At 46.5% G+C, this 21,287-nt stretch overlaps 2 protein-coding genes across 5 annotated transcripts in view; one reads left to right on the forward strand and one right to left on the reverse strand.

Moving 5' to 3' along the window:
* PIAS4 (protein inhibitor of activated STAT 4) overlaps positions 1-8,258 on the reverse strand; it is a 31,329-nt gene extending 23,071 nt beyond the window's left edge. The window contains exon 1 of one of the 4 annotated variants that reach the window (XM_088149302.1): positions 8,109-8,258. In XM_088149302.1, the coding sequence (XP_088005428.1) occupies positions 8,109-8,135 (27 nt within the window). In that variant the 5' untranslated portion in view covers positions 8,136-8,258. Of the gene's footprint in view, positions 1-9; positions 4,401-6,872; positions 7,909-8,104 lie in introns of those variants that run through there. The other 3 variants (XM_088149304.1, XM_088149305.1, XM_025173006.2) reach the window with 3 other exon arrangements.
* A 6,285-nt stretch (positions 8,259-14,543) lies between these two features.
* LOC148214646 (forkhead box protein F1-like) lies at positions 14,544-21,059 on the forward strand. Its single transcript, XM_088149886.1, has 4 exons — positions 14,544-14,858; positions 17,492-17,664; positions 20,854-20,928; positions 20,978-21,059. Exons 1-4 carry the CDS (start codon positions 14,544-14,546, stop codon positions 21,057-21,059), a joined length of 645 nt encoding a protein of 214 aa, XP_088006012.1.
* Positions 21,060-21,287: the final 228 nt, after the last annotated feature.

Here is a 21,287-nt window from a genome sequence, read left to right on the forward strand (position 1 = left end):
TCTACTCACTGAAGTAAGCCTTTGGCACCCACCTCATCTTCGGAGTTTCTTCTTAATAATTATGAAGTTTATTCTGTGTAACAGAAATACATACCACCAGAAGATGTTTGCTGGAAAAGCGAAGGAGCCTAGAATTCAGGACTGATCAAGCTATTTTTTAGTTTGGTGTTTCAGCGAGAGATTCCCTTGATTGTCTCTCCTTAGCAATAAAAATACAGAAATACATAAAACAACTATTTTAGGAAGGACACTGACAAACTGGAGTGTGTCCAGAGAAGAGCAACCAAGATATCAGGGGCTGGAAAGGAAAACACAAGAAAGAACAATTTAAGGGACTGAGCATGCATGGGGAAGAGAAGATTGCAAGGGGGCAGACTCCAATAGCTGTCTTCAAGTATCTGAAGGGCTGTGAGGCATAAGATGCAGTCAGAATTGTTCAGGATTGTGCCAGAAGACCAGGGGTTTAAATCTCAAGAAAAGACATTCTGGACAGACATCAGAAAAATGTCCTAACTGGAAGAGCCCTTCACCAAAGGAAGAGACAGCCTTGGGAGATGGACTCTTTTCCCTGGAGATGTTTAAATAGAGGCTGGAGATGCTCTAGGAATGGATTCTCACACTGGATTAGAGTAGACAATTTTTAAGGTCCTCTCCAACTGTTATATTCCACAATTAAAAATTGCTGGACTTTCATGACAACCAAATTTAGTTGACTAATACAACTGCCTCATTAGGGTCACCTCTGAAAGAAACTGGGTTATATAGTTATACTGAAATTACAATACATTTGTAAAGGCTGCTTGGTAGAATCATTGTCCATCTACAGTTCTCCAAGACACCCCATCAGGAAACCACAGTGGGAAGCCACCAATAAAAAAAGAAAAAATTAAATCAGATAATTTCTCATTCCAAATGAAACATCCAATAAATAATCACGATATAAATTGTCCAATGGAATGAAAGATCACTGGGTTTTTTTATTATTATTATTATTATTGTTGATCTTCTGTCAGCTATGCAAGAGAACAAAGTATGTGTTCCATTTCTAAAGCATTCTAGATCAAGTCCATCTTCATGTGTTATGGCTTCCAGCCAACATTGGGACTGTCAAGTATTCGAGAAGTGAATACCCAGCAAATGTCAATCTTTATAAAACAATGATCACCCAGTGCTCACACGGGTAATGTTTTGATGCTTACATGCCACCAGTCTGCAACTCCTTAAAGAAATCATGTTTTTTTTTCCTGGGATGGCACAACTCCCTTCCAGCTACCGCAAAACATGCATTGGGTTTAAGAAGTTGCAGCCAGGTGCCATGTTTATGCCCCTGAACACTCTGAAACATCTTTCTGCCATTGAATCCAAACCACTACACAGCTCTAATATTTAATTCATGAGCAAGGCAATTGCCATTTTCCATCTTGAATCTACTCTCCTCACTTTCACAAGTTTCTGGTTCACAGGGAACATTCTCTTTGCTTCCTCCAGATCTTATGTGATTTTAGAAATTTAAGAGGGGCTCCACTAGATCAGAAAACCTGGAAACATTGATTCCAGCAACGTCTTTCTTAAAGACTAGGTAACCCACTGGATACCTCGTCAGAGTGCTCCTCAGAAGGGACTCAGGAAAAGCAGAGAAATCCTGCTTTGGGATGAGAGAAGATTCAAGAAGGATGAGAGGTCACCTTCTCCAGGAAGGCTATAATCTTCTAATTTTGCCCCTGCATTCAGCAGCCATGAAATCTGCGCTCTAGCCTTCGGCAGCTCTCTGTCCCCTTGACGCTATGAATTTTGATCAGAAGATTTAGCCTTCTTTATAGACAGCTGGAACAGGACACTGTAATTGCACAAGCTTAGCCCCAAACATAAATTTGGCCATCATCTTAACATAGAGAGGTGACAGCATGGAAGTGGATGGGTATGTAGAAGTGATGAGAGAAAAAAAGACAGAGTTGCAGAGTGGGAAGAGTGCTGATCATTGTTGGCCAAAGTCAAAACTTGGCTGTACCATCGTACCAGTTTCCTGGGCAACTATAGCTTTTAAAAACAGCCCTGGAAGCCAACATCACTCTGGCTCGTTTCCCCGTCCTGCTATTCAAAAAATCTCCAATAGCAGCTGAAGCTTTCGCTAAATAAATAAATAAGGTTTTGCTGGATCACAGAAAAGGATTCTGCTCCAGAATTCAGTGTTCTGCAGCGACCAACCCCAAATAAGGCATGATGGCAAAAGCCTCATTTTGGGTTGCTCATCACTATCTGGGATTCAACAGAACTCTGCCTCTGAATATGAGGTTCCACTAACCCACTGCTCCTGCCTCCACCCTCTCTTTAGAACATCTTGAGTGTGGCAGGCCTTCCTTACCAGCAGAGATCCCAAGAAGAGGGAAATATTTGGAGCCAGCTTCAAAACAGATAAAACCTTTCCTTTCCACTCTCAAAACTCAATGCATCTTTCCAACAACCATTCTGCTCTGCTTTGCCTTTCCAGTCAAAAGCAACAACTGGAGCATCCAGTTTGGAGGAATGTAGAAAACTGCTTTACTGCAGGTCAGATTATTTACCTACTTTTAGTGGAAAGTCCAAAGAGAGACCTTCTCCAGTCCTGCCTCACTGATTTTTACACGTAACAATATATTTTTTTTTCTATTTATGGCCCAAAGATTCTTACATACAGAAATGGCAGAGATCAAACCTGGACCTTTTTAGACGTGCAGCAGGTGCTGTATTCAAAACCTCTGGTCCTACTTCCTTATTTATTTAATTTGCTTAAACGATCCATGGAGCTGCCCATCTCACAGCAGTGCCTCTGGTACAAAGATTAAAACCACCATAACCCATGACCCTCTGGTTAAAGCAACAAGCACCAAAACAACATCCGCATCATTAGCAGATCTTGCCCAATCTCCTGGCCCAAACTCCTGGTTTCCAAGTCTTGCGAAAGGCTAACAGGATCCAGGCCATCCAGATCTCCTGGGTATGCTGTTCCGCAGGGCAGGTGCAGTCACAGAGAAGGCATGACTCGGGTCCAACAAGATGGCTTTGTTTGATGGAAGGGACCTGGAGTATGCCCTCCCTGCTAGACCTGGTGGGGTGGGCAGAAACAACGGGAGACAAGCAAATAGTCTGGCCCTAGGCCATGAACTGAAGGTGATGACCAGCAGCTTGAATTGCACATGGAAACTCAATGGGAGACCAGGCAGCTCATGAAGAAGTGGTGTTACACGAGCATAACAAGAGTGCCAAAAACTGCCCGTGCCACTGCCTTCTGGACCAGCTGCAGTTTCCAAGTGCTCTTCGAGGGCAGCGCCACGTAGAGGGTGTTACAGCTATCCAAATGGGAGACAACTAAGGCATGAGTCACCGGGAGCAAGGCCTCCCAGTCCAGGAATGGCCACAATCGGTGCAGAAGACAAACCCATGTAAAGGCCCCCTGGCCAACGTCCTCACCTGCTGTTCAAGCAGGATTCGTGGGGAAGTCCGCCCCCGGGCAGAGGTAAAGATGGAAAATCTCCAGAGCTGGAGGGGGGCAGGGGCTTAAAACCCACAGCCACTCGGTCTTGCCAGGGCTGAGCCCAAGCCTGGTTATAGATAAAAAATTAATCAGGAACACAGAAAGCAGCCTTGTTAGGAGTCAATCTATCTAATTCAAGAGTCCATGTTCTGACTTGCCGCAACCGCGCAGCTTCTGACAAGGCTCTTTCCTGGCTCTACCTAGAAATGCCTGGGATTAAAGATGGGAGTTCTAAATGCCCAGAAAGCCACTAATGCTTTTGCATTACAGCTACTTCAGATCTTTTGTTGTTGTTGTTGTTGAAGACTTTCTCAAGAACGGCAAGGGGGATATCCTTCCCCATCCCTGCCAAATGAGCCTCTATGGCCATATTTCTGAAGCAGGGGACAGCAAGTAAAGCAAAAACTGAATTCACCACCTATCCCTAGACCTCCATTTTCCTTTATCTCTGGCCATTCAACCCGGTTTGTGGCCCAGCAAATCTGATGCAGTCTGCCAACCATGTGCCTGGTCCTCAGCAGCCCCTTATTTTGCAGTCTGCATTTGGCAGAGCCCCCGGGGGCTGCCATCCACGGCTGGTGAGAGCAGGGTTTGACTTGCTGAGTCACAATCTGAGTATGTTTGCCATAAACCCAGTGCCGGAACTGGAAAAAGCCCAGACCCGTGATCATCCAGGAACCAAAAAGTCCAGCATCACCACCAGCAGCCCCTAAAATAGTAGGTGAGAAGACCGTCAACCCTTTCTGTCTCACTCTGTGCAGGCTACAGAATCTAAACAGTTGGTGCTAATTTCTAAAAACGTGAAGTTGCTAACTCAAAACTCAAAGCACACTATGCAAGTGAGAGAAATGTACTGTATTCGGGGAGAACACTCAGACAGACAACATAATCTGGAAAGCCACACTTACTCTTCATCTAGAATAAGAGTTAAGCCTAGGAGAGCACAGGAGCTGGATTTCCAATTCAGACTTCATTTCTGTCACTAACATGCCTGGCAAACCACCACGCTCTCTCAACATGAATCGGGAAGGGAAAGAAGGGGATGAATCCTTCTAAATAGAAATAAAAATATATTAGGGTACTTTTCCTTCACAAATCCCTTCAAATCTGTGCTACTAGGATACAGTCTATCATGCAAGAACCACGAAAACAATGCTCCTGCTACGCCTTAAGAACTGCAGATGTACAACTCTTTATCCTTAGTAAATATACGTATGCATGACTAGATAGAGGGAGAAATTTGTTGAGAACAAAACAACCAGCGACATTACAATACAGAATTTAATCATAAGCAAGACCAGTGCAATGATTGCTGGTGACAGGAGCAGCTTCCTACCTTTGCTGAGTTAATCTTTCTTTTGTAATGGGATGGAAAACTTTAGTTTCCACTGAAGAAAGGTATTTATAACAAGTCTCTCTCTCTTTTTTTTTTTCTAACTTCACAAGAGTATTAGAACACAGAGGCATTACAGGAAGGAGTATGAATCTCTACAGAATCTGCAGATGAAGAAGGTTAATTGGCATGCCTTTTTTGGATGGAGACTTCAACCCTCTGTGGGACCTGAGGGGTATCAGGTGGGAATTCAGCTGCCATATCCTCGTATAGCTCTGTCTGAAGGAGGGAATCACTGGGAGACCAGCCAAGGGAGTCCAGATTATGACTCCTGACTCTTAGAAACGCTTCCGGGTTCCTGTGGCCATGGCTTTAAACATTCCCTTTCTAAACATTTCCTTGAAATCACAAGAGCCAGAAAGCAGCTTCACTCTTTCAACGTGGAGAATCGAAACAGTGGCTTCCTTCATGGAATGAAAAAAGATTAGCTGCATAATATGATGTGAAGCTTTTTATGTTCTGAAAAGAGGAAAGCACAGGCATCAATACTAAGGATTTTTTTTTTTCAAACAGACACTGATGTTATTAAATAGCTTCCTTGAAAACCTTGCTTGGATAAGAGAGTCACTGAATTGTCCCATAACTTCAATGTCTATGAAGTGACTAATTTAAGAAAGAGGCAGCAGTTTCACACAAAGAGCACAAAAGACAAAGAGGTGAGGAAAACAGGGCCTGAACCACTGAAGCAGCAGCTAGAAAACTGCATCCCAAAGAAACAGTTTCACTAGCTGGTGCACAACAGTGCTTTATACAGAAACAGGGAGAGGAAAACTGACCATGGTGAAAAGCATTCTGCTGTTTTTCTCTTGGGAAGAGTATAAGTACACATACTGACAGTTTCGCACACCTAGGTACATTTCCCTAGGAGTATGTCTTATGGAATGCAATGTTACTTACTTCTGAGTAGCATGTATCAGTCTCCCAGTTAACCCAGGACCTTCCCTGTTATTCTCCACCTCACATTAATCTACCTCTTCTCTTCTTTGATTCATTGTCACCAGCCCATAAAAAAGAGACTTACTGAGAAGAGAGAAAGTGAGTGGGAGTGATTAGAAGACAGAACCTGCTCTAATTTTCTTAGGTTTGCTAATGTTCAGATCACTCTCAGTTCAGATGCTGATTTTGCCGTGATGCCTGACCTTCATACAGACTTTCAGGACATCCAAAAGAATTCACAACACTGCATTGCAACCCCTGTAATGATAAAGTATAAGTCAATTTTACTTTCCCCACATTAACCTGCACTTATGACACGGGGAGAAACAAACTAGATTGCAATCCTAATCAAACTTATTACGGAGCAAGTCCCGCTCAAGACTCACATTCCACTAAATACACGCAGGATTGAACTGTAAGGCTGCTTAATAAATGTGTAACACACAACTCTCAAGATTTCATGAAGTATCTCTCAGTCTGTATTTTCAGCTTCTTTCTGAACAGATTCAAATGCAGCCTTTCCAACAATTTCAAACCACTTTTAACTAACTTTAAAACCACTAAGCTGCTTGTTTCTAAATAATCTACCTCTCATATTTTTAACACTTTGTTTATAATCAATATTACCAATGACAATGATCAGAGTTGTGATTTCTAGATCCTCTCACTTTCCTCTAGCTGTACTTGAACCTCCATCCCCTCTAACTGGGCGGGGGGGGGGGGAGAAGATGACCACTCAAGCTATAGTGTGAGTGATACAGATGCATTTTCACCATAAGCTGCTGTTGCATCATCATATTCTGTTGCAGCAACTAGCAGCTTCTTGAATTAGGTTCAGAAGGCAAGGTACATATCGCAGTTTCAAATCACTTATATCTTTTATTATTATTTAGTCTCACTTAATATAGGAGCAAGCAATTCCGTGGAAATAAATACACACAAAAGCAAGAATAAAATAAAACCAATTAATCAAAATAGGCATAGGCAGACATACTGTCTGAAGCACTGTGAATAATGAAGCGTTGTTCTCACCTCCAGTCCTCCTGAGAAGATTTAGCCCTAAGTATATGGACAGGAAGCTGAGCCTCTATATTTCACTTTATCATAGGCACACCATTACTCTTACCAGATGTAGCCTGATGACAGCAGAGTAATTCTGCTAAATGTAATACGCTAGAGCAGATGTGTGCTAAAGTTTTTCAGTTAAAGGGATCTTGGCCACTCACTTTTCCTAGGAACCCCTGCAAACATTTTCAAACAGGTCGCTTTGGGGCGCACCAAACAGGAAAAATTGGCGCACGACAGTGGCTTTCAAGATGCCCCACAAAGTCACTCCGCTCGTAGGTGCTAAACTATCGGTGAAGCCCACAGCATTTGCTAACCCGCAGTAAACGGCACCCCTGAAAAGGCAAGGGACTGCATGCGGTAGGGCTTTGGAGAGAGGCTCCGGAGAGACTTTTTATGCCAAAGCTGTCCGCTTTCCATCCTCATCGCGAGCATTTGGGTGGGTGAGTGAGTGAGTGAGTGAGTGAGTGAGTGAGTGAGTGAGTGAGTGAAGGGCTGGCCAGACGCTACTCCTCTCTTCTGCCTTTGTGAGGAACACAGCCGGGATTCCACAGGAACGTGTGAACTCTCTCTCTCTCTCACACAGATATATATAGATATGTAGATAGATGTGCAGGTACACATCCGAGCGCACGGGATGATGCACTTGGCAGAGCAACCTCCCGCCGGGGCAAAGCCTGGCCGGGGAAACACCTGCCTCGCCCTCGCAGGAGGCCCGGGAGAAAGCCGGGCGCCGCTCCGCCGGCACCCCGGGCCGTGGCTCCGGACCTGCCCGCCCGCGCGGCCCAGAGGGCGCCCGGCTCGACGCTCAGCCCCCCGGGACCGCGAGCGCCCCGGGGGCGGCGTTCCGCCGGGGCTGCCAGGCGCCCCCGCAGCGTGGCGAGGCTCCGCCAGGGGTCGGTGCCCGGAGCGCCGATCGGCCGAGGGGCCGCGGGGAGAGCGCGGGGGCAGGAGGGGGCGGGGGGCCGCGGAGGGCCCGGGCGGCGCCAGAGGGGGCCTTCCCTCCCTCGGGGTCAGGGGGCGGGGCCTCCGGCGACCGGGAGAAGGCCCCTCCCCCTTGGCCACGCCCCCTCCCCTCCCCTCGGGGGGCTTTCAGAGAAAGGCGCAGCGAGCCTCCCCCACCCCCGGGGGCGAAGAAAGGGCGCCCCTTCAGCCCCCTCCCCGCCTTCCTCCCCGTCTCCTCCGTCTCTTTCACTCACTCACTTTCGCCTCCACCAGCTCCGCCGCCATCTTGGCTTCCAGCGTCCAACGCGCCGGGGACAGGTGGAGGGAGGGGGGAAGAAAGGAGAAGAGCCGCCACGATCACGTGACGGGGGCGGCCGCCGCCGGCGAATCCCGAGGAGCGCCAGCGCTTTGCGCGTGCGCACAGCGACGGCGGCGCGGCCAGCGCTTACCACCGCTAGCAACGACTGGAGGCGCATGCGCATGGCTCTGGCGGCGCTTTACCCGTCCGGACCTTGCCCGCTTCCCTCCCCCGCCCGAGCTGGAAGGAACGCGCATGCGCATAGGGAAGGCGGGGGAGTCGCAGCCGGCCGTCTTCCCCTGAGGAAAGGAAACGCATGCGCATGGAAACGGCGGCGAGTCGCTCTGAGGAAGCGGGACGCATGCGCATGGAGGCTGGCATCCACCCGCCAGGGTCCGACTCTCTTTCTCTCTCCGGATTCGTTGGATCCTGTGGCCACGCCCACACGCCTTCTGTCTTCTGTCCCCCTCCCATCGAGCTCTTAAAGGGCCAGCCATCCTAATCGGCGAAGGGGGAAGGGAAACTGATGCGGGGGGGGGTCGGGGTGGGGCGGCTGGTTTATCCCCTGAAGCGCTTGCATGGGCTTCAGCTCGTCAGGGTGCGATGGAAAGACCTCGGTGCAGGGAGCCCCCCATACCTGGGCAAAGCAGGGCTGCAAAAGGGCAGAGGTTCGCTAGGGTGCAACAAAAAGAGGGGAGATTAACTCTGTGCTGCCATCTAGGGGCCCTCCCAGGCTTTGCAGCCCAGATCTGGCAGCCACAGCCAAGAGCTTCCCGGACACCGCTGGGGTCCCAGACCCCTAGAGTTGGAAGGGTCCTCTGAGGTCATCTAGTCCAGCTCTCTGCCCAGAGCAAGATCTGCTGACACGTCCAGCCACTCCCCTTGAAGACCTCCACTGAAGGAGATTGGCCCACTTTGCGTGGCAGCTCCTCCCTAGGCTGACAGCTCACGCAGACAGGAAATTTCTCCTACCTCGTAGTTGTAACCCATTGCTTCTGTTTAAATGCTCTTCAGCAGATCATTAAATGATGGATAATAATGTGGTGATGTTATGAATGTAGCAAGAACAAATCCTGCCAGGCTATTTTTTGATTAGACAACTTCTTTAGTAGACTGTGGGAATGGCGTGGATGTAATATATCTTGGGTTCACCAAAGCATTTGGTAAACACGTGACATGCTGATTAGCAAGTTAATCAAGTATAAGCTGGACAAATAGTGGACATATAATTGGCTTTAAAAGTGCTTATTAACAGTTCCTCATTGAACTGGCATGCAGTTCTGAATGGGGTGCCAAAAGGGTTCGGTCTTGTTTCCCTATACTGCCGTGGGTCACGAGATGAAGAAAATGTTTATTTAGTTCACAAATGTTACAAAATTAAATGGGGTAGCTAATACTTAGAAGACAAAAATAAAATGCAAATAATTGTGATATGATAGAAAAGTGGGCTGAAAATAATACAGGGAAATTTAGAATAGCAGAATATAATATTCTTTCCCTAGAAAACAAATCCCATGTCAAATGCAGAATCGGGAACATCTAGCTTGACAGCAGTATTTGTTTAAAAAAATCTTGGAAGAAATAGTGCAGTGGAGTTGTAAAAAAGGTTTTTAGACAATTTTAGATAACATGAACAGAATTTTTTAAAATCACGAAGTGATATTTATGCTTTATTCTGCTTTAGTCAGGCCCCACCTCTCTATAGAGAGCCGGTTTGACCCAGTGGTTAAAGGCACCAGGATAGAAACTGGGGAGACCATGATTTCTGGTCCTGCCTTGGGCATGAAACCAGCTGGGTAACTTTGGACCAAACCCTTCCCCTCAGCCCCAGGAGGAAAAGGCCAGGGCAAACCACTTCCAAAAATGTTGTCAAGAAACTGCAGGGATGGTTCAGGCAGTCACCAGGAATCAGGAGGAAGAGGAGGAGGAGAGGAAGAGGAAGAGGAAGAATTCTATAGCAACGATGAGGACTCAAGAAGACAGCCATGGGACAATTCTCTCTGAGCTTCAATTGTTATAATTTATTAGGAAAAAGGCTGAACAGAGAACACAAGAATTCTAGCAAGTAACTTTGCTTTCAAATATGGAACTCATATGTATGCAGTTCAAAGCTAAGAGATTCTGGCTTTTGTTCTCCTGCACTTTTGACGATGCCAGTCTCTTCTGGAAAAACAGGCCAATCTGAATTTGGGTTTGTTACCTAACAGTTACTAGCCAGATTATCAGGAGTTTGGGAGCATCTTTTCTGACTAACACATTTTATTTAAAAGCAGAATCTTTTGTGACCTGCAGCACCCTTCATTGGATGTGTAGAGTGGCTGGACTGATTGAATCTAATGAATCTGGTGCCTTGACTCAATGAATCTAATAAAGTTAAGTAAATTTAATTATTTATGTACCGTATGAATAGGTTGGTCATTCCCTCAAAACAAAACAAAAATTAACATAGAGATCATACAAATATCATAGATAGATACTGTAGGTAGGTAGGTAGGTAGGTAGGGAGAGAGAGAGAGAGAGAGAGAGAGAGAGAGAGAGAGATTCAACTCCTAGAATCCCCCAACCAGCATGTTGAAGTCTACACATCCTGAAGTGTCTGAGATTGAGAAACACTGATCTCGTCCACCCTCCTGCCCAATGTAGAGATCCACTGCTAGATCAGGAATGTTAACATGGAGGATGATCTTCCGTGGGCCAACCTCATATGACATAGGGAGAGCATGTGGAAAAAAGATGAATCCTAACATTAAATGGCCATGGCATGAAAAGACAGTCCAGACAGTGGTAGATTAACCATGGTGACTATACCCCACATCACTATTGACTGGATTTGTAGAACACGCTCGTCCCAAACTGTCAGGTTCAGCCCAAGAACCACAACGAGACAGTCCAGGAACAGCTCAGTTACTTTATTAGCTTACACCTACTAGACAGAATCTTGCCAGACTAACTCTAACCCCGAACGACAGCAGCTATAACCCTGAATCCCTTAGGGAGGGGCCAGTCTCCTTCTCTTCACTTTCACACGCTCCAGCTGGGGGCTGAGGAGAGGCTTTCCTTGGAATGCCTCTCCCCCCTCCCTGTAACCTTGAAGCTCCATTCCAGAATCCTCCCCACTCATGCCTTCCATCACACAAACCAAAGACAGCTATTTCGGACTTACTGTGATGTATGAATTTGGGCTACCATCAGCAGTCAATCCATCCACATTCATGTGATACCCCTGTCCAGAAGCATTTGAAGGGTGTGTCAAAAATGTCATGAAAGCAGTCACCACAGGATGATCAAAGCCATGCCCCCTTTGTACATGGGCATGCAGTTGATGCAGGTATAAAAGAGGCAAAACTTCAATTGTGTAGTCACAACCATCATCTTGACTTTTTTTTGACCTTCCCTATGGATCCAGCTGGTCCTGTCAATGGGCAAAGAGAACCTATGGCCTACCTGAGGTTGGTCAACTACAATTCCCAGCAGCCCCAGCCAGCGTGGCCAATGATGCTGCTGAGGCTTTGGGGAGTTTCAGTTTAGCTGCATCTGAAAGATTCCTATAGGGTTCTAAAAGGTATTATCTGTGTAATCACCAGTTTATGGCTAAACACGCAATCATCCCCATGCCTGATCATCATTTTCCCACGCAACCACTTGCCCTTAGAAAGTGGCCCCACTGAGTTTTTATTTAAACAAGAAATAAAAAAATGTCACAGTGCAATTAAAAGCAAATAAAGACCTGGTAAGAAATAACTTTTAAAATATCTCAATAAAGCCAATCAAATGGGCGAAAGGATTCAGCAATCACATACATGAAATAAGCAATTAAATGGGGTGTAAACAAGCCATTTCAGTTGCTTAGAGATTCAATAAAACCATCTGTTAATTACAGGTTGATTATTAATTAATCATTGGACAACGTTAACAGTAATGTTCCATCTACATAATCAAACAAAAGGAGATCAATCAGTTATTCCATAATGGAGCAAAACTATTACACTGGATGCATTCGCACAGACTGCTTGGAGTCTATTTTTTATAAATTTGGCCCCAGGATTCAAACTGGAGATTAGCAGCTAGTTCTTGCTCCCTAGGTATGTATGATTTTTATTCATGCTGTTTGCCAGGTTTTGAACATTTTACTTCTGCCATTCTGTGTCCCTTGGAGAGTCTTTGCAACAATAAGCAACCCCTAATTAAATAAAGGGAGGGCTCAAGTGTGCACTTTTTTGATGCACCCATCTTAGATCCATCCCACCTATTAAAATGATCACCTCAGTGCTCTAATTTAGGGAGGATAGGGCACAAGCTTTGTTGAAGAAGATCTCTGTTTATAATGGTCTGTGGGAATGACCTTTGGAGTCAGGAGGAAGAGCTGCAGACAGGACTACCGGTGTGTAAAAGGTGTCTCAGCCCACAGAAGGAAAAGGGGTGTGGGAAGCATCTCAGAAGGGACCTTCCCAAGTTTTCCGGAGAGTAAAAGGAGAGGAGGGGAGAAATACTTTCAGCCTTGCACAATTCTCTTAATGTAACCTTACAATGAAGACAGAGCTAGTACTCCTGGCTTTGCTGCTTGTCTGGACTACCTTGCAGGGCTGACACTGTTGCAGCCCTAGGCGGATCCTCAGACACAGGCAGTATGAGCAATGCTGAGTGAATGAGCCTCTGAGCCAATCATTGGAATAGGGCTCCCTGAGTTCTTTTTAATCAGTCCATTCCAGCAAGAGGGTTCAAATGTTACCTTATTTTTTTAGAAAGCCAGCTGGAGTGCAGGCACTTTGCAAAAAGGCCCAGATTCCTGTCTCCGGCACACAAGTCAGAAACGTCCAATCTGAGGCCCTGAATGTCCCTTCACCTCATCTGAAACCACTGATTTGGTGCTGAGGCTTTGTTCACACCACCCTCTGAATAGGCTTAGGTTTAGCAGATGCTGTACATGCTTTGCTTAGCCATAACAAAAATTGTTTCGCAGATAACGAGATGAATCCTTCCCATGAGAAAATCCTAACAGCATTTGCACAATGCATTAAACCTGGTTAGGCCTGGTTGGTTGGTTTGGGTGGCTTAGTGTTGCACAAACCCATGAATCACAGTAACCGGGCTAAGTGCTGTTTGAATGCTGCCTTGTGGAGAGGGGAAGGCTTGTACATCCATCAGTGGCTTGTTGGTCCGAGAAAAGGCCCAAGGTTCAATTCCTTCCATTGCCAAGAAAGGCTGGGAAAGGCCCCACATAAACCTCAGAGTAGAGATACTGCCACTTGTAAGAGGAGTGCAGGTTCAATTGTGCAGTGGCGGGTGCCATCTTGACCTTTTTGACCCCATGCGAAGATGCCTCTGCCTCTACGAGTTACTTCCAGTCTGCAGATGAGATCCCACATCCCATCACATGACGGAGGCTGAATTCACACAACATGGGTGAACCTGGGTTAACAAAACCTGGGTTGAGATAACATTTCTAAGTTCACACCAAAAGCTGTGCCCAGGCCAATAAAGTGTAGCTTAATGTGACACAGTGGGGCAGGAGAGTCCCATTTTAGCTGAACGTAGTGAATTCATTGGGTTAAGTGTTGATTCAATACAGGTTAAGTCTTGTTCTTTCAATCCTGGCTTAGCGTGTAGAACCTGCTGCTGTAGTTTGTCAAATCCTGGTTTATGGTACCATGGGTTGTATGAATCTAGCCAGGTGGTTTCATTAAAAAAAAGTGGGTAAACAAACCACAGTTTGCCATGTCGAGAGAATCTAACTGTTGCAGCCTTTCTAATCGTCCCCCTTCGCACAAGATGCTTCCTCTGCTATTTTTCTTAAGGTGTTTTTATAATATATCTTTATCGTTGTTTGGGAACCTGCGGGATGCTCTTCGTTGCCATCCATTGGAGGGGGGTGTCAAAGAAAACAAAGATGGTGGCTGTGCCTGCCCAAGTGAAGCCCCACCCCTTTTTACGTTGTGCGTAGAGAAGGTTTGGGCTCTGATTGCACAGACACGGATGCTTGCGCTCTTGATCCCCGCAGGGGCAATGAAAGTGTGGGAAACGCATTTTTACATCCTCACCAGCTCCGTGTTTTCCTTGCTGTGTTTGTGACCCCCCCACCCCACCAGCTGTCTCCAGCTGCCACCAACCTGGAGACTAACTCAGCTCCAATGCCCCCACCCCAAGGGGATTCATTAATATATATATATATATATTAGGCTTAAGTGCCAAATCCTGCTAAAACCCAAGATGCTGCTGGATAAGCGGGCGGCTTTGCCAAGCCAGCCCGTGTGTGAGAACACAATTAGGAAACTGCCAATCTTCTCCGTGCAAGGTGGCCTCTAGGAGGTGCCCTAATTTGTCTAATGTGGTTTGTGCTGGACTCACCGGAGGGGCAAAGATGAGCTGAGATCAAGAGACTCCCAGTTGCAGGAGCCATGGAGAGAGCTAAGGCTGAAAGCCAGTGGCAGCCTGGAATCTCCTTCACCATTGACCGCCTCCTGTTCAGTAAAGGTAAGCCACCTGCCCAAGACCCAGAGCTGAAGGATTTGCAGGAGGAGGCTGAAGAGAAGAGCAAGAACCCAACCACAGAACCACCTGAAGCTCCTGTGTCCATGGATCTTTCGGACAAACCCAACCAGTCTTACATTGCCCTGATTTCCACCGCCATCCTCTCCTCCCCAGCAAAGAAGCTATTGCTTTCTGACATCTACCAGTGGATTATGGACAACTACCCGTACTTCAAAAACAAGGTGAGTTCCACAAAGAGGCAGCGGGGAGATATTGGTCCAAGTTCTGCTTCTTATCATGATCATCGGAGACGGTCTCTTATTCCAAGGTGGAAACTGAACCAAGCTATCAACTCACCTGAACTAATAGGGATAATTATTCATTCACTTATTTAGAAGGTTTGTATGGCTGCCCACCTTGTAAAACACCAGTGGACAGCTCACAACAATAATCAAACCAAAATCAAGAAAAAAAAGAAAAAGAAAAAAGAAACCAAGAAATCCAGCCCTTGATGGCTTTCTGGAAGGCTAAAAGGGTGGGGACATGCCGAATCTTGGCTGGTTTCTTCCCTGGGTGGAGAAGTTAATGCTAATATCTACTTATTTTCCCTGCTGTCCTTTCATAGTATGACGAGGTATACCCATGCAGTCTGGTCATCTGGAGTGGGTGTGATGAGAATCCTTCTCTCAAAAGCCACATAGGGTGTAGGCCAGGTGATAGACCTTCTTGGTGTCAGCTCCCAACCTTTCCTGGAAGATCGTTTGGCCCAGACCCTTCTTACATTCTGCCAACAACTGATATTGCTGTTATTCCAGTCTGCCTTTGGTCCTCATTTACTGATTGCAGATGGTCATTGTGGGAGTTTGGGATTTTTATTGTCATTTATTGTTTATTTGATGTTTAATGTTTACTGTTCAAAGTCCAATAGACTATAAGATCATAGAATTCTGCAGCTGAAAGAGAACAGTAGGATCCAACTGTCTGTAACATGCAGGAAAACCAATTCAACTCTCCAGGAGAGGGGACTGGCTAGTTTCTTCTTAAGAGCCTCCAGAGATGGAGAACCCACCACCCCTGTAGGGAGATCATCCCGCTCTTGTGTTGATCCTACCATCAGGAAGTTCTTCCTTAGAGCTTAAATGAAATCTAGGTAGCTGTAATTTGTACCTGTTATTTCTGGACCTGGTTTCTGTGACCAGGGAAAACAGGTTTTGGCCATTTTCCCTGTAGCTTCCCTTTATGGACCTGAACCTGGTTATCATGCCTCCCCTCCATCTTCTTTTTACCAGATTGAACATCCCAAGTTAGTCTCTGAGTATTCGGGAAAGTTCATACATGTTTAGAGGCATTGATGTCACTGTAGAGTTGGAAGGGATCCCATGGATCCTCTAGTCCTATCCTCTGCAATGAGCAGGAAAACCCATTCAACCACCCTTGAGAAATGGCTCTCCAGACTCTTCTTAAAAGCCTCCAGAGATGGAGACCCCACCACTTCCATGGGAAGACTATTCCACTGTTGGACAGATCTTGCCTTCAGAAAGTCCTTCCTTATATTTAAATGAAATCTAGGTAGGTGCAAATAATATCTCTTAGGACTGAGGTGGATTATTGTTAACTAGATAAATGCCAAGACTTGGGATGATGGTTAGAGACACTTCTACCCTCTGAGTATCTCACTAGGGTTGCAGATGTCAGCCCTACAAGGTAGACTAGATCAGGGGACCAACTCTGCAGGAAGACTAGAACTACACTTTATTGAGATAGGCTCTAGTAACAGAATCTTGCAAGTCCAACTGAGCTTCTCCTCCCCTCCCTCTTATACTACAGGGAGTTGGGGAGAAGTATATTCTTACTACTATCTCCCTTCCCAGGACTTAAGGAATATGAACTTAATACTAACTTAAGGAATACTAACCCTAACCCACCCTGTGGAACATCTTGCCCCCTGAGGTGAGATTGGCCCCCACTCTTCTGGCCTTCAGGAAGAGCCTTAAGACCTGGCTCTGCCAACCAGCACGGGGACCCAATGGGGGTTCGCAGCACTGAGCATGGCTGGTGACTTGAGGACGCTCTCTCCATCTTTTAGCTTTGTATATTTTTGTAAAGATTTTTACCATTTTTTATAGCTTTTTACTTGTAAGCCGCCTAGAGTCACTTACACAGTGAGATGGGCGGCCTATAAATTTGATAAATTAATTAAATAAATAAATACTTCTGTCTTCTTTGTTTCATAATGATTCTGAGAGACCAGCAATAAAAACAAAAATAGCAGGCTAGTCCCTCATTCTTCTTTCTGTCCCATTGCTGTTGAGACGGGCTAATGAAATACCCAGCAAGTTTTGCAAAGCCATTAAGTCCCTTCTCTTGGAACCGCTTCTACATCTTCTCCTCGTTTTCTCCATTTATATTAGACATTTCAGTGGCATTTTTGTTGTTTGCATCTGATCCCTCCCAACAGCCTGGCTTGGTGGTAGAGGAGTGGTGTCAGATGCTCAGATTAAGTTCAACGTTCTTCACGTCAGTGCAAGGATTCAGATTCAGGCTAGTTTTCAAACTCTACCGGCAAGACAAGGATAGCGAGGATCTCAGCTAAGGTTCAGTTCTTCCGATGTTCAGAAGATGTCTTGTAGCTCTGTAAACGCAAACCTGCATCAGTTCATTGGAGATGCTGGTCGATTTTATTAAATTAATGAATCCATACTGCACTTCACTGGGTCTGAGTTCAAACAAAGCCCATAACCCAGTTTTTATTGACTGATTCGATTTGTCATAGCTGCCCTCCTTGATGTGAAGAAATCTTGATTCCAAGGCCAAGAAGGGAACCCTCCCTGTTGTTTCACCCTCTCAGCTGGCGTGGCTTTTGGTTTCCATGCAGGAGAAAAGTTGGCGCAACAGCGTGAGACACAACCTCTCCCTGAATGAGTGTTTCGTCAAGGCGGGCCACAGCAACAGTGGGAAGGGACATTTCTGGGCCATCCACCCGGACAACCTGGAGGATTTCTCCAAGGGCATCTATCACCGGCGGGGAGCTCGGCGAGGGATCCCAAGGTGAGAAGCAAGGCTGCTGCTGCCTCCCCTGAGGGACACCCGGAGGAAGAGTGGGAAAAGCCGAGATGGTGGGTGCGGCATTGCGATGCAAGCCCCCGCCTTTAGCTTTTTTAACCTCCCACGGACCCCAGTGCTCTCAACAATCGCACTGTATGTAGCGTAAAACCCTTTTACAGATATGCAGGTTTTTTATTTGAATTGTTTTGAGCAAGGAACCATGAAACTTTATGGAACTTTCCCATTCTGTAATGGTATGTGGGAAAGACCTTGGGAAACAGGGCAACAAGAGACAACCGAGGGAACGGTCAGATAAGAGGCTGCTGAGCCCACAGCAGGAATGTGGGCAGGGCAAGAGGCTCAGAAGGGACCCTCCCTAGTTTCTTGGCTGTAAAAGGGACGGAAGGAGAGATGTACTTTCAGGCTTGCAAGATTCTGTTAATGCATCCTTACCATAAAGTAGAAATAGCTCATCTGGCCATGTTTCCTGTCCAGTCTACCTCGTAAGGCTGACGCATTCTGAGCACAATGCTATCACTAGTGCGAAATGAGCAGTTTTGAGCAGTTCAGATGAGCTTTGCCCATAACACTCTGTTCTGAGCTCCCACTGCTTCTAAAAAATTCTTAGCAGCCAATGTCACAAAGCTTCATGCGGGAATGGTTCAAATCGTGGCGTTTTGTGCACCCCTGCCATCCTTTCGCTACTCTTTCATGGGTTCTGTTAGCTTCCCAAACTCATCTCATTCAAGGGTAAGACCTTTAAATGTCTCTGCTGACCTTAGTTTCATTGCTATAGCTCCTCCCCTCCTGGTATTCGTCATTCAGTCATTGGCCTGGTTACATATCACTCAAAGCCATCAAAGACCTTGGCTTGGTGCATTGTGTGTGAGCCTTCAGTATCTGGGCTGCAAAAATCCATGTGATCATATGGTGTGGGACAGCTGCTAGAAACGTTAACCCAATTCCGGGCTGCATCACATTTCCAGAAGGGGACTCACAGAGAGAAGGGTGACAAAGGTGGTGAAGACACGTCCTCAGAGGACAGGCTGGAAGAACTGGGATATTCCTTCTGGAGAAAAGAAGATGGAGCGGACACATGACAGCTGGGTTCAAGTCCATGAAGGGAAGCGACAGGGAAGAGGGTCAGGAACTCTTTTCCATGGCCAGAGAAATAACAGGTATAAGTGGTAGCTAGTTGTTCATTTAAATATAAGGAAGAACTTCCTGAAGGCAAGATCTGTCCAACAGTGGAACAGCCTCCCTGTGGAAGTGGTGGGGTCTCCATCTCTGGAGGCTTTTAAGAAGAGTCTGGAGAGCCATTTCTCAAGGGTGGTTGAATGGGTTTTCCTGCTCATTGCAGAGGGTTGGACTAGAGCAGTGTTGTCCAAACTTGGCCACTTTAAGATGAGTGGACTTCAACTCCCAGAATTCCCCAGCCAGCATGGCTGGCTGGGGAATTCTGGGAGTTGAAGTCCACTCATCTTAAAGTGGCCAAGTTTGGACAACACTGGACTAGAGGATCCATGGGATCCCTTCCAGCTCTACAGTTCTAGGATTCCACGAGTGACATCAATGCCTCTAAACATGTATGAACTTTCCCGAACACTCAGCGACTAACTTGGGATGTTCAATCTGGTAAAAAGAAGATGGAGGGGAGGCATGATAACCAGGTTCAGGTCCATAAAGGGAAGCTACAGGGAAGATACAGAACATGCTCTTTGCCACCCCCTAGTGGTGATCTGGATTTCTTTCAGCCCAGATATGGCAGACCAGCTAGTATCTTTTACAAACGATACCTTTTGACTTGGCACAATGTGTGAACCCTACCGGTTGTGGTTTATTCAGAAAACTAAGTCACACTTGAGTGCAATGTGATAATACAGTGAGTATGGCTTATTCCAAAGATTATAATTAAAGCAGGCTACAGTAGCCTTGGTGCAAAGTGTGTCTTCAACCCAAACTGAATCTCAGGTTGAAACCACCCAACTTCTTGTGATGTGTGAATCCAGCCAAAGGAGATTTAATCAAGCAACCATGATTAAGTAAACACAATCACCCTGTAACAAATAGCTAACCTTCAGATTTTTGCCTAATTTTTTTCACATGGATGTTTGTCTAATTTCAGAAGTGATTCATGTGGATCTGGCAAGAGCAACAGATACCTCCACCAGCACATGCTAGACAGGGGGTTCCATGGGGGGGTAAAAAAAGTCAAGAAGCCCCATCCCTTTTTATGTGCACTGACATGCATAAAAAAGGGAGGAGCTTCAACTGCAGGCTCCATCTTGACTTTTTTGACATTCCCCCCTGGATGCCCCTGCCATTAGAACAGGGAAGGACTACCTACAGTTTTCTAGATGCAGCTGAGCTGTGACTCCCAGCATCTCTCTCTAGATGTTGGTGCAGATGTTGGCCCCACTGATTACCGCCTCTGGCAATGGGGCCATGCATCCCTGCCCCTAGAAATAACATTTTCCCCATCTCTGTCTGATCCCTCCTTTACCTTTTGAAGGTAAAACCCTGACACATTTGCAAGTTGTTGCATCAGCGCTGCCAAAGAGCAACAAGATCAGTGTGTGTGCACCAGAGGCTGCGTGCAGACCTTGGCACGGGCGTGTGTGCAACTCCTTCTCTCCCGGGCATCTCCCCCAGCTGAAGTCCTGGTGAGAGAGGGACGAATCTTCTCTCTGGTGTGTTCAGGGCTGTCCTGATGGACACTGAGGCCTCACGCCCCACACGGCCAGTCTGGAATGATGTCTGATGACTCTCAGACCTTGTTTCCCAAGCTCCCATAATTAGGTTTTGAGCATCTCTCCCCACGTTTTCCAGTTCTGTATCTGCCCCACTGGAGTCTTTCAAATTCCCTTGCCAGATTAGTAGGCAAAGAAATGGGTGGGTGATTCTCTGCATTTCTCCAGGGGAAGATGACCCTCTCCAGCCACTTCTCTTGAAGGACTGCCCATCGTCCCACCCAACCGTACCTCGGAAGACCTTGGCTCCAGAAAGCTAGCCCCTATTTGGTGTTTCTTTTTCTCTGCTTATGGATCTGGTAGCACCTTTTCCGACAAAGACATTTTATCAGAAGGCATACACTTACCCATCAAGGCATTTGTTAATCTGAAAACGCATCTGGTTTTTGCCTACCCTAGATTAAAGCAACTCCACTACTTTTTTCCTGCTTGTCTTTCCCAGGGTGGCAGTGAATCTGGGCTCCCACCAGCCATGCCCTCTTAACAGGCACGGACTCGCTTGCAACTTTCTGGGCCGGTGCCGTTTTTCCTGCTCTCCGTTCTCCCACTCTGCACTCCTCAACCAGCCTGAACCTTGCCAGCCGCTCTTTCTGTTGCCCTCTTCAGCCTCTTGGCTTCACCCCTTCCTCGGTGGTGGAAGTGGAGTGAAATCCCAAGCCGAAAGGAAGTTCCATTGCTGGAGCAGTTCCTGTCCACAAATCCCAGCTCCATCTTGGCCAGTCTGGGATTCAAGGTCATCAAGCATCAACCCTTGGACTTCTTCCCCACTAGAGGCCCTCAATCCTTTGTAGCTACTTGGTGGAAAGATCTCCCCTTTGGGGAAGGTCTGTAGAAGGCTTGGAGCCTTGGTTCAGCCCTTCCGTGGAGGAAACACCG

The sequence above is a fragment of the Python bivittatus genome, unplaced genomic scaffold (genome assembly GCF_059951505.1).
Source record: "Python bivittatus isolate LINGU-HERP-01145 unplaced genomic scaffold, Pbiv_v1 ctg000580_np1212, whole genome shotgun sequence".
In the NCBI taxonomy this organism is placed as follows: domain Eukaryota; kingdom Metazoa; phylum Chordata; class Lepidosauria; order Squamata; family Pythonidae; genus Python; species Python bivittatus.

What these genes read in the sequence shown, in the direction of transcription:
- LOC148214646 (XM_088149886.1), top strand. Translation starts at nt 14,544, where the DNA reads ATGGAGAGAGCTAAGGCTGAAAGCCAGTGGCAGCCTGGAATCTCCTTC. An exon ending in GCTCGGCGAGGGATCCCAAG is followed by an intron (nt 17,665 to 20,853) that starts GTGAGAAGCAAG and finishes TGTCTTTCCCAG; the next exon opens with GGTGGCAGTGAATCTGGGCT. An exon ending in GCTTGCAACTTTCTGGGCCG is followed by an intron (nt 20,929 to 20,977) that starts GTGCCGTTTTTC and finishes CTCCTCAACCAG; the next exon opens with CCTGAACCTTGCCAGCCGCT.